General features: G+C 42.8%; 1 protein-coding gene across 5 annotated transcripts in view; it reads left to right on the top strand.

Moving 5' to 3' along the window:
- The first annotated feature begins 5,495 nt into the window (after window positions 1-5,495).
- SYNRG (synergin gamma) overlaps window positions 5,496-12,179 on the top strand; it is a 104,266-nt gene continuing 97,582 nt past the window's right edge. The window contains exon 1 of one of the 5 annotated variants that reach the window (XM_075853507.1): window positions 5,496-5,689. In XM_075853507.1, the coding sequence (XP_075709622.1) occupies window positions 5,648-5,689 (42 nt within the window). In that variant the 5' untranslated portion in view covers window positions 5,496-5,647. Of the gene's footprint in view, window positions 5,695-12,179 lie in introns of all 5 variants that reach the window. The other 4 variants (XM_075853505.1, XM_075853508.1, XM_075853506.1 and 1 more) reach the window with 4 other exon arrangements.

The following is a 12,179-nucleotide window of genomic DNA, read 5'->3' as shown; positions in this document are numbered from 1 at the left end:
AAAGGCCCCCAGGTCTGCCTGGAGTGAATGCCTGCTAGATCATGCCGCAGGCATGACCTAGCAGATGCCTGTCCGTGTTAAACGGACAGGCAGTAATACACTGCAATACAAAAGTATTGCAGTGTATTATAAATGTGATCGCAGAATCGCATATTATAGTCCCCTAGTGGGACTAGTAAAAAAGTGGAAAAAAAGTTTAATAAAGTTAATTTTAAAAAAAATGTGAAAAAAAATTAAAAACCCAGCTTTTCCCCTTACAAAATGCTTTACTATTAAAAAAACAAAATAAAGTTAAAAAGTTACACATATTTGGTATCGCCGCGTCCATAACGACCCCGACTATAAATCTATTACATTATTTAACCCGCCCGGTGAACGCCGTAAAAAATGTAATAAAAAACTATGGAAAAATTGCTGTTTTCTGTGAATACTGACTTTAAAAAAATGTGATAAAAAGTGATCAAAAAATCGCAGCTACTCCAAAATGGTCCCAATAAAAACTACAAGTCTTCCCGCAAAAAAAAAGCCCTCATACAACCGCATCGGCGAAAAAATAAAAACGTTACGGCTCTTCAAATATGGAGACACAAAAACAAATAATTTTGAAAAAAAAGCATTTTTACTGTGTAAAAGTAGTAAAACATACAAAAACTATACAAATTTAGTATCGTTGCAATCGTAACAACCCGCTGAATAAAGTTATTGTGTTATTTATATCACACGGTAAACGGCGTAGATTTAAGACGCGAAAAAGAGTGGCGAAATGTCAGGTTTCTTTCTATTTCTCCCCAAATAAAAGTTAATAAAAGTTAATCAATAAATAATATGTCCCCCAAAATGGTGCTATTAAAAAATACAACTTGTCCCGCAAAAAACAAGACCTTATACAGCTATGTCGACGGAAAAATAAAAAGGTTATAGCTCTTGGAATGCGACGATGGAAAAACTTAAAAAATGGCTTGGTCATTAAGGTTTAAAATAGGCTGGTCATTAAGGGGTTAAGGACTTGACATTGTTATTGTATGTACTTAGGACAATTTTTGTACTATGTAAATGTTATCACCAGATTAGTATTTATTTTAACAATTGACAAGGGTTGGGTCCCCAGCAAGAGCCAGTAAACATGAACTAAAACACTTTAAAGAGGCTCTGTCACCAGATTTTGCAACCCCTATCTCGTATTGCAGCAGATAGGCGCTGCAATGTAGATTACAGTAACGTTTTTATTTAAAAAAAACTAGCATTTTTGGCCAAGTTATGACCATTTTTGTATTTATGCAAATGAGGCTTGCAAAAGTACAACTGGGCGTGTATTGTGTGCGTACATCGGGGCGTGTTTACTACTTTTACTAGCTGGGCGTTAGGAATGAGAGTGTATGATGCTGACGAACCAGCATCATCCACTTCTGTTTGTTAACACCCAGCTTCTGGCAGTGCAGACACACAGCGTGTTCTCGAGAGATCACGCTGTGACGTCACTCACTTCTTGCCCCAGGTCCTGCATCGTGTCGGACCAGAGAGGACACATCGGCACCAGAGGCTACAGTTGATTCTGCAGCAGCATCAGCGTTTGCAGGTAAGTAGCTACATCGACTTACCTGCAAACGCTGATGCTGCTGCAGAATAAAATGTAGCCTCTGGTGCCGATATGTCCTCGCTCGTCCGACACGATGCAGGACCTGGGGCAGGAAGTGAGTGACGACACAGCGTGATCTTTCGAGAACACGCTGTGTCTGCACTGCCAGAAGCTGGGCGTTCTGAAGAGAAGTGGATGATACTTCTATACACAACGCCCAGCTAGTAAAAGAAGTAAAAACGCCCAGATGTAACACACACAATACACGCCCAGTTGTACTTTTACTTTAAACACGCCCAGTTGGACTTTAGCAAGCCTCATTTGCATAAATACAAAAATGGTCATAACTTGGCCAAAAATGCTCGTTTTTTAAAAATAAAAACGTTACTGTAATCTACATTGCAGCGCCGATCTGCTGCAATAGCAGATAGGGGTTGCAAAATCTGGTGACAGAGCCTCTTTAACATGATGAACTCCATCACTGAGATGCGGCAGGCGCAGCCTGAGCTAACACAACCCGTTTGTTATGAACTGACGGCAGTGTCACAATTCTAAGCAGCAGTGCAGATAAGTAACTTGCCCAAGGAAAAGGACCGATGCGGAGGGTTTGTGGTAGTCACAATAAAACTCTGTGGGATCTCACCCCAGGCACACAGTACAGCCCGGTGATGTATACTAAGGGTATGTTCACACGAGGGCGTCCGTTACAGCTGAAATTACGGGGATGTTTCAGCCTGAAAACATCCCCGTAATTTCAGCCGTACCGGCATGTGCAGGCGCTTGAACGCCGCGTCAATTACGGCCGTAATTGGCGCTGCTATTCATTGGAGTGAATGAATAACGGCTCCAATTACGGCCAAAGAAGTGACAGGTCACTTCTTTGACGCGGGCGTCTATTTACGCGCCGTCATTTGACAGCGGCGCGTAAATATACGCCTCGTGTGAACAGACAAACGTCTGCCCATTGCTTTCAATGGGCAGATGTTTGTCAGCGCTATTGAGGCGCTATTTTCGGGCGTAATTCAGGGCAAAAACGACCGATTTACGTCCGTAAATAGGCCGTGTGAACATACCCTAAAAGAGACTGTGTCTGACAGATGAGAAGGACCAAGCCAAGTCCTGATGACATCAGCAACGGTCAAAGTAAAGCAAAGACCAAAGACCTGAGTGAACCCGTTAGCAGCATCCAAGTGTTTTAATAAGTAGGTGACCAAGAGGAGGGTAATAATAAATCCCCCACTGGACACCACCGTACAGTCTGACTCCACAATTCTTTGGGTTACCCTGAGGGTGACAGTGAGTGAAGAGCAGAAGACAGAAGAGGTTGATGATGTACAGGACTTGTCAATGCACTGGTGGGACCCTATACCCAAACCCGAGATTGCTGATGGCATTATATTATTAGTTGTGGCCCTATTGATATATTGTTTGAGGTTTATAATCATAATATATAACTTCTGTAATTTAATATGAGAAAAAGGGGGGTTTGTGAAGGATGGTTTATTTGCTTATATTCTCTGTATTAAATTACATTATGAATTATCAAGCAGGATGCCGAATTACTAAGATATGTATTCTCCATTATTTTAATGACCTTTCCTCTACATAGTTCTGCTCGGGTCTCAAAGAAATGTGTTATCTTTATGTGTTCATAATATGGCCTTCATACATCTATGCTAGCGGGTTGGCTGAACGCCCAGACATAAAGTGCAACTATTTCTCATTAGCGCAACAAACTCCCTCATGGGAAAGAACAGTTAACAGCACACCCATTGTATGTTTTTCTCCAGGTGTTACCTGATTTCAGCATTTTAATGAAGACGTACTTAAAATATACTTATGGTCTGCTATTGGCTGAATAAGAAATATTGTCACATTGCCTCTGATTGATTAACCTCAAGCCTACACCCCTTTTGAATGATATTATTGTAATTGAGTTTGCTAATAAACTGCCAGAGGAGTATTTTGAGCATACCAGCAGCGTCTGTGTGTTATTTCTCCCCTCTCTATATATATCGGTATGAAATCTCCTGATTAGGATGCTGGATAAAGTTCCTGGTGTGAGTGTTGGAACACTCGTCTAAATTTCAGTCTAATTTATTTTGAGCCATTGACTTCGACAACACATAGCAACGCTTCCGTAATTACGTAATTCCGGATGGCTAGACATTCCAAAAAAAGGATAATGTAATGGGTCCGTAGGTTGGTCACACCAAATGTTGATTTGAACAGATTTCTCCTCTATTTATTCACTTTGTATTTTGTTAATTGTTAAAAAAAAAATTAACATTTCTATTTTTGCAAGCATTCTTACTTTGCAGCATTTTTCCACAACTGCCTAAAACTTTTGCACAGTACTGTATATACGTGTGTGTATATATATATATATATATATATATTAAAAAAAAATATATATATATATATACACATATATATATATATATATATATATATATATAAAAAAAAAAAGATATATATATATTTATTAATTAAGCACTTAGGGGCAGGTAGCACACAAGAAGGACAGCAAAAGGGACAAAAGTTACTGTTACACGGACAGTAACAGTGACGGGAGAGTACAACTTTGCAGCTGCAGATTGCCACTACAACCACCAACGATCACCATTACAAGGCATACAGACCAGAATCCAATGCGCTAACCGCAATTAGGCGGGCAGAGCGGTGCTTGCTATTGTAGAACCGCCATGATTGGTCAGTCTGTGCAAACCAACCAATCGCAGCGATCAGGGAGGTGGTACAACTACCATCGCCTCCTTGGTACATGGTGGTGATAGGTGCTGTCATATACAGCACCTATCACAGCTGTGCCGTGTGGCACAACTATAGGAGCTTTGGAACAGAAATGCTGCAGATGAACGTTAAGAATTGACCGGCAAAAGGTAGCAATTGCCAATGCATCGGTGCCTTGATAGCCCACTATGTGATGAGTAAAGATTGCCTCCCACTGTGCCATAACTGTATGACAATTTGCGGGAAGCCCTTCCCGACTACCACGTACAGTTACATCGAATGTTGGGAAGGGGTTAAACATGTAATAATAACTTTTTAATTTGTTGACCAAAAAAAATTATTTGGCTCCTAAATTTTTCGTTTTTAGGCTCCTGGCTAAAAACAAATCACTTGGTCGCCTTTGGTTTCATTTAGACGGCTATAGCGCTGCAACAGTTAAGTCCTCATCCGACTGCAGGATCTCTGGTGTTGTATGTTTGGGTCATTAGATTCCTGCTGCGCAGTGACTTGTGATGTAGTAGATGTTAAAATGTGACTGGATTACCGGAGTCTGAATGAAGCCTAAGGAGCTTTTATTTGATCTAGGAGCCCTGCATAGCTCATACTTGTCTACCCTACTGGATTGCTGGTTATCTATTGAAATTTCAGCACTAGTGACCGAGCAGGTAGGAGGCACTAGGAGATACTTGATGCACACGGTATGTATTTAGATGGCTTCCACTTACTTTGATGGATGCGAGCTCCCTTTGTATCAGAATTGTATCACTCTATAGCTGTGAAGAGAAGCAGAATAAAAAAAAAACTGAGCCCAAACCCCTATAAAAATAAGTTTATGAAATTAAACTGCACATAGCTTTTGTACCTTTTCAATAGTGATATGCTAGCTAGCATTAAAATGGCACTGTTTGTGAGAGGGCACTACTGTTTACTGAGGGCACTATGATGGCACTTTTATTGGTGGGTGCCCAGTGGATCACATATCAAACAATTACATTTCCAAAAAAGCGAATCCATTTATAGAACCTACAGGTGTATGGTTTTAGAGGCCTGGCTCAGGTTCCGGGTGTGTCTCTCTTTCCTGTCAGGAGCTCACGAGCTGCGACAACCCACATGCGGCCATGAAATGCTGAACGCAATCTTACGCCTCACATTAATGGCTGCCTTTCTCACACACACAGACATGCCGCGCGGGTGACAGACGTCAAACTCAGCGTCATTTTCAAGCATTAGTTCACTGCTGCGTCCTACTCGAAACCGGAAGTGACAGTTCCTTTGTTGCCGGAAGTGGTATTGGTGTCTCTTTATTTACAACACGGAAAGATGGCAATGCGACCGGGAGCCGGGGGTACCGGCAGCGGCAGCGGCAGGCGAGTACATTGGTTATGTTCTGTTCTGTTCATTTAGTGAATGTGAGGGGTGAATGCGCCATTTTATTTGAAGTTATAAAAGCCAGTCAGTGTGATGAAGGAACACGGTCAGGTGTCTAGATAAATGCGCCCTGTCAGCGGCTGGGTATGTGGTTTCTTTAGTCTGGTCGGGGGTGGCTTCCTATGTACTTGCTGCTTTCACGTTAACAAGCAGCTTCTAGTATTTATAGCTGCAACCTGACACAGTTTAATTTGCTGTGTGAATGAAAGTGTGTGTATATATATATATATATATATATTATATTAGTCTATGGGGTACTTTTCCATCTGCTTTATCATTCATTTTCAACTTCATTTGACAACCATTGGAAAAGATTAAAGTGGTTCCCCAGGAGTTAAAAAAATGTGCGCAAGTAGGGTATGGGTTAAAATAGCAAATAAGTAATTTTCTCACCTTTCAAATCTCCCACCTGGATGGTGCCGTCGCCCCCCCTAGCCATAACGCGTCTTCCCAACACGTGGATGCAGCAGCCAGTCGCCGGCCGCATGGATTACATGTTCACCTTACTTGAATGGGATGGTGATTGGTGGGGGAGCCAACAGTCGGACCCGCACAATTTTTAATATTGATAGCTTATCCTGAGGATACACCATCAGTTTTCATAACCCAGATAACCGGATGTATTCACAAGCGGCATGTTTTGTGGCAGAAATTTCTGCAATTGAAACTCTGTTCTGTTCGTCTGAATGGAACTTGCAGAAATCCATGCACCTGCTGCCGAAACAATCCCATTCTAATGAATGGAACTTGTATTTAGTCACAAGTGTCTGCAACAAAATCCGAAGTGGGTGACTTCAACCTAAGGCCCCTGCACACCAGATTTTGTGCCCGCTGTAGAAACAAGATTATTAAGATGAATGCAACTGATTTTCACTTGCAGAAATTTCTGAAACAAAATCTGCTGCATGTCAATCCATCCTAAAGCCTCATTCACACGACAGTGTCTGAGTGTCAGCCGTTTTTCCCGGCCGGTTTGCATCCGTTAGGGTATGTTCACACGGCAGCCTCCGTTACGGCTGAAATCACGGAGCTGTTTTCAGGAAAAAACAGCTCCTGAATTTCAGCCGTAATGGCATGTGCAGGCACTTTGCGCTGCGTCCATTACGGACGTAATTGGAGCTGTTTTTACATGGAGTCAATGGAAAACTGCTCCAATTACGTCCCAAGAAGTGACAGGCATTTCTTTGACGCGGGAGTCTTTTTTACGCGCCGTCTTTTGACAGCGGCGCGTAAAAAAAATGACCGTCGGCACAGAACATCGTAAAGCCCATTCAAATGAATGGGCAGATGTTTGCCGACGCTTTGGAGCCGTATTTTCGGATGTAATTCGGGGCTAAAACGCTTGAATTACGTCCGTAAATAGTGTGTGTGAACCCAGCCTTTTGCATCCGTTCCGGGCCGTGTTGCTGTTTTTAACGGCCGATGTTGACCCGTTTTGCATCCGTTTTAAAATCGGATGAATTTCATTTAAATTTGTTGCCACACAGCCCTCTGTAGATAATGCCACCCTGCCCCCTGCAGGTGATGCCACCCTGCCCCCTGCAGGTGATGCCACCCTGCCCCCTGCAGGTGATGCCACCCTGCCCCCTACAGGTTGCACCCACCCCCCCCCCCCCTTCCAGGAGAAGTCACTGACTTCAATGTCCATATATGGACAGTTTCGTCACTGACTTCTCCTGGAGAGGAATCCCCAGCCACAGGGTCGGAGATTCCGCTTCAGAAGTGAGTGACGTCGCTGTGTCCATATATGCGACGGAATACATGGCTATCACTCGGGACACATTCCGGTGATGGCCGTGTATTACCCGGCCCCATAGACTTCTATGGGGGCCGGGTAAACGGCCGAAAATAGGGCATGTCCCGTTTTTTGACGGACAGGTTTCCCGGGCCGTCAAAAAATCGGTCATGTGAATAGCCCCATTAGGGGTCTATTATTCCTAATGCAGCCGGGTGACGGCCGATTTATGAACGGCCGTCACCCGGCTGGGAAACCCTGTCGTGTGAATAAGGGCTAAGGCCTTGTTCAGACAGTGCCGATTTTGCATGTATTTTTTTAAGCCAAAACCCGGAATGGAACCTCTGCAGCATAATCCAGTAGCAGCAAAGTGGATGAGTTTTGAACAAATCTTATCAACACGCTGCGTAAATGATAAAAATAAATGAAAAAACGCTCAAATTGACCTGCGATGGGGGTTTTTAACCCCTTCCCGCTCCTTGACGTACTATTACGTCATGGCAGCTGTATCGTTCGCGCTCCATGACGTAATAGTACGTCACGGGAGTAACGGCCGTTTCGGCCGTCCTCCCGACACATACAGGAGCTGTGACGCTGCTGTCTTGTTCAGCAGCTGTCACAGCTCCTACAGCGGGGACCGATCGCTGTGTCCCCGCTGATTAACCCCTTAAAAGCCGCGTTCTATAGAGATCGCGGCTTTTTAGGGGTTAAGCTGCCATCGCCGGCCTGCTACGCGATAGCGGCCGGCGATGGTGACTATGGCAACCGGACACCAAACAATGGCGTCCGGCGATGCCATAGACGGAAGCCTAGTGGGTCCTGACAACGTCAGGACCCACTATGCTTGCTGTCAGTGAGTAGCTGACAGTTCTAATACACTGCACTACGCATGTAGTGCAGTGTATTAGAATAGCGATCAGGGCCTCCTGCCCTCATGTCCCCTAGTGGGACAAAGTAATAAAGTAAAAAAAAAGTTAAAAAAAGTTGTGTAAAAATAAGAAAATAAAAGATTTAAAAGTATTAAAAGTAAAAATCCCCCTTTTTCCCTTATCAGTCCTTTATTATTAATAAAAATATATAAACAAACAAATAAACTATACATAATTGGTATCGCCGCGTCCGTAACGGCCTGAACTACAAAATTATTTCATTATTTATCCCGCACGGTGAACGCCGTAAAAAAAATAAATAATAAACCGAACCACAATCACAATTCTTTGGTCACTTCACCTCCCAAAAAATGGAATAAAAAGAGATCAAAAAGTCGCATGTACCTAAAAATGGTACTGATCGAAACTACAGTTCGTTACGCAAAAAATAAGTCCTCGCACGGCTTTATTGATTGAAAAATAAAAACTTTATGGCTCTTAGAATAAGGTAACACAAAAAGTGAATGATTGTTTACAAAACTTATTTTATTGTGCAAACGCCATAAGACATAAAAAACTATAAACATCTGGTATCGCCGTAATCGTATCGCCCCGCAGAATAAAGTGAATATGTCATTTATAGCGCACGGTGAACGCTGTAAAAAAAAACGAAAAAAAAAACAATCGTACAATTGCTGTTTTTTAGTCACCGCCACCTAAAAATAGAATAAAAACTGATCAAAAAGCCGCATGCACCCCAAGAAAACTACAATGGATTCCTCAAGGGGTCTAGTTTCCAAATTGGGGTCACTTTTGGGGGGTTCCCAATGTTTTGGCAACACAAGACCTCTTCAAACCGGACATGGTGCCTAATAAAAAAGATGCTTCAAAATCCACTAGGTGCTCCTTTGCTTCGGAGGCCGATGCTTCAGCCCATTACCGCACGAGGGCCACATGTGGGATATTTCTCAAAACTGCAGAATCTGGGCAATAAGTATTAAGTTGCGTTTCTCTGATAAATCCTTTTGTGTTATAAAAAAAATGGTATAAAGAGGATTTTCTTACCAAAAAAAAAAATGTAAATTTCACCTCTACTTTGCTCTAAATTCCTGTGAAACACCTAAAGGGTTCATAAACTTTCTAAATGCTGTTGTGGATACTTTGAGGGGTCTAGTTTCTAAAATGGGGTGTTTGATAGGGGTTTCTAATATATGGGCCCCTCAAAGCAACTTCAGAACTGAACTGGAACCTAAAAAAATAAATAAATGAGGCAATACTTCGCTTCTTACATTATACTGATAATGAGCCGTGCCCACCCCGAGATGACCCCAGTTTTGACCGTTTGTATAAACGGAGACCCCTATTAGACCGTTCCAGTGCCCGGTTTTCCCAAGCATACACCCCTGAGAAGTGTATTTCTATTGATGAGTCCCTGGTACATTTTAAAGGGAGGGTTCAATTCCGCGAGTACCTGCCGGGTAAGAGGGCAAGGTATGGCGTGAAGATGTATAAGCTGTGAGAGTGCATCAGGGTATACCTACAGGTTTAGGATATATGAAGGAAAGGCCACCCCCAAACCAGACTGCATCCTGGACTACAATAGGTACATGGGAGGGATGGACTTGTAAGATCAAGCCCTGAAGCCCTACAGCGCCATGCGGTGTGGTATAAGAAGCTGGCCGGGCACATCATACAGATGGCATTGTACAATGCGTACATGCTACGTCGATGTGCAGGCCAGACGGGAACTTTCCTGGAATTTCAAGAGGTGATTATCAAGAACCTAATCTTTAGGGACCAAGAAGGGGGGGGCACCCAGTACTTCTGGAAGCGAGCCCACACGCATCGTACCAGGGCAACACTTTCCAGGAGAAGTTCCCCAAACTGGCAAGAAGGGAAAAAGTCAAAAGAGGTGCAAAGTCTGCTATAAGAGGGGGATAAGGGATGACACAATATATCAATGTGACACGTGTCCCGAATAACCAGAGCTCTGTATGAAAGTGTTTTAAAATTTATCATACATCCCTTGGTTTATAATTTACCCCAATTTTACTTACCCTGATGCACTCCACACAGCTTATCCCCCCTCGTCTTTCCCCTCTGATCCCTGCTGTGTGTCCAGGCAGCTGATAACAGCCACATGTAGGGTATTGCCATACCCGGGAGAACCCACATTACAGTTTATGGGGTGTAGGTCTCCGGTCAAAATGCTCACTACACATGTAGATGAATGCCTTAAGGGTGTAGTTTTTAAAACGGGGTCACTTCTTGGGGGTTTCAACTGTTCTGGTACCTCAGGGGCTTCTGCATACATGACTTCGCACTAGAAAATCCCCAGTAGGCCAAATGGTGGTCCTTTCCTTCTGAGCCCTCCCATGGGCCCAAATGGCAGTTTATCACAACAAATGGGGTATTGCGGCCCTCAGAACAAATTGCGCAACAGAATGGGGTATTTTGTTTCTTGTGAAAATAAGAAATTTTCAGCCAAAACGACATATTATTTGAAAAAAATAATTTTGTTTTCATTCCCAGCCCAATTCAAATAAGTTCTGTGAAAAAACTATGGGGTCAAAATGGTCACAACACCCATAAATGAAGTCCTTGAGGGGTGTAGTTTCCAAAATGGGGTCATTTGTGGTTGGTTTCTATTGCTTTGATACCTCTGGGGCTCTGCAAATGCGACATGGCACCCGAAAACCAATCCAGCAAAATCTGGACTCCAAAGAACACACAGCGCTCCTTTCCTTCTGAGCCCTCCCATGGGCCCAAACGGCAGTTTATCACCACAAATGGGGTATTGCCGCACTCAGGACAAATTGGGCAACAGAATGGAGTATTTTATTTCTTGTGAAAATAAGAATTTTTGAGCTAAAATGACATATTATTGGAAAAAATATATTTTTTTTTAATTCCCAGCCCAATTCAAATTAGTTCTGTGAAGAAACTATGGAGTCTAAATGGTCACATTACCCATAAATGAATTCCTTGAGGGGTGTAGTTTCCAAAATGGGGTCACTTCTGGTGGGTTTCCATTGCTTTGATACCTCTGGGGCTCTGCAAATGCGACATGGCACCCGAAAACCAAACCAGCAAAATCTGTACTCCAAAGAACACACAGCGCTCCTTCCCTTCTGAGGCCTCCCATGGGCCCAAACGGCAGTTTATTGCCACAAATGGGGTATTGATGCACTCAGGAGAAATTGGGCAACAAAATTGAGTATTTTGTTCCCTGTGAAAATAAGAAATTTTGGTAAAAAATTACATCTTATTGGAAAAAATTTCATTTTTTTAATGTCACAGCCCAATTGAAATAGGTGCTGTGAAAAAACTGTGTGGTCAAAATGCTAACAACAACCATAAATGAATTCCTTGAGGGGTGTAGTATCCAAAATGGGGTCACTTTTGGTGGGTTTCCATTGCTTTGATACCTCTGAGGCTCTGCAAATGAGACATGGCACCCGAAAACCAATCCAACAAAATCTGGACTCCAACAAACATATAGCGCTCCTTTCCTTCTGAGCCCTCCCATGGGCCCAAACGGCAGTTTATCACCACAAATGGGGTATTGCCACACTAAGGACAAATTGGGCAACAAAATGGGGTATTTTGTTCCTTGTGAAAATAAGAAATTTTGATCACAAATGACATTTTATTGGAAAAAATGACATTTTTTTCATTTCAGAGCCCAATTCAAATACGTGCTGTGAAAAAACTGTGCGGTCAAAATGGTAACAACAACCCTAAATGAATTCCTTGAGGGGTGTAGTTTCCAAAATGGGGTCACTATTGGGGGATTCCTACTGTTTTGACACCTCAACAC

The sequence above is a fragment of the Rhinoderma darwinii genome, chromosome 2 (assembly GCF_050947455.1).
Source record: "Rhinoderma darwinii isolate aRhiDar2 chromosome 2, aRhiDar2.hap1, whole genome shotgun sequence".
NCBI lineage: Eukaryota > Metazoa > Chordata > Amphibia > Anura > Rhinodermatidae > Rhinoderma > Rhinoderma darwinii.
Note: the sequence above shows the minus strand (reverse complement) of the source record. Positions and strands in the feature narration are given on the sequence as shown.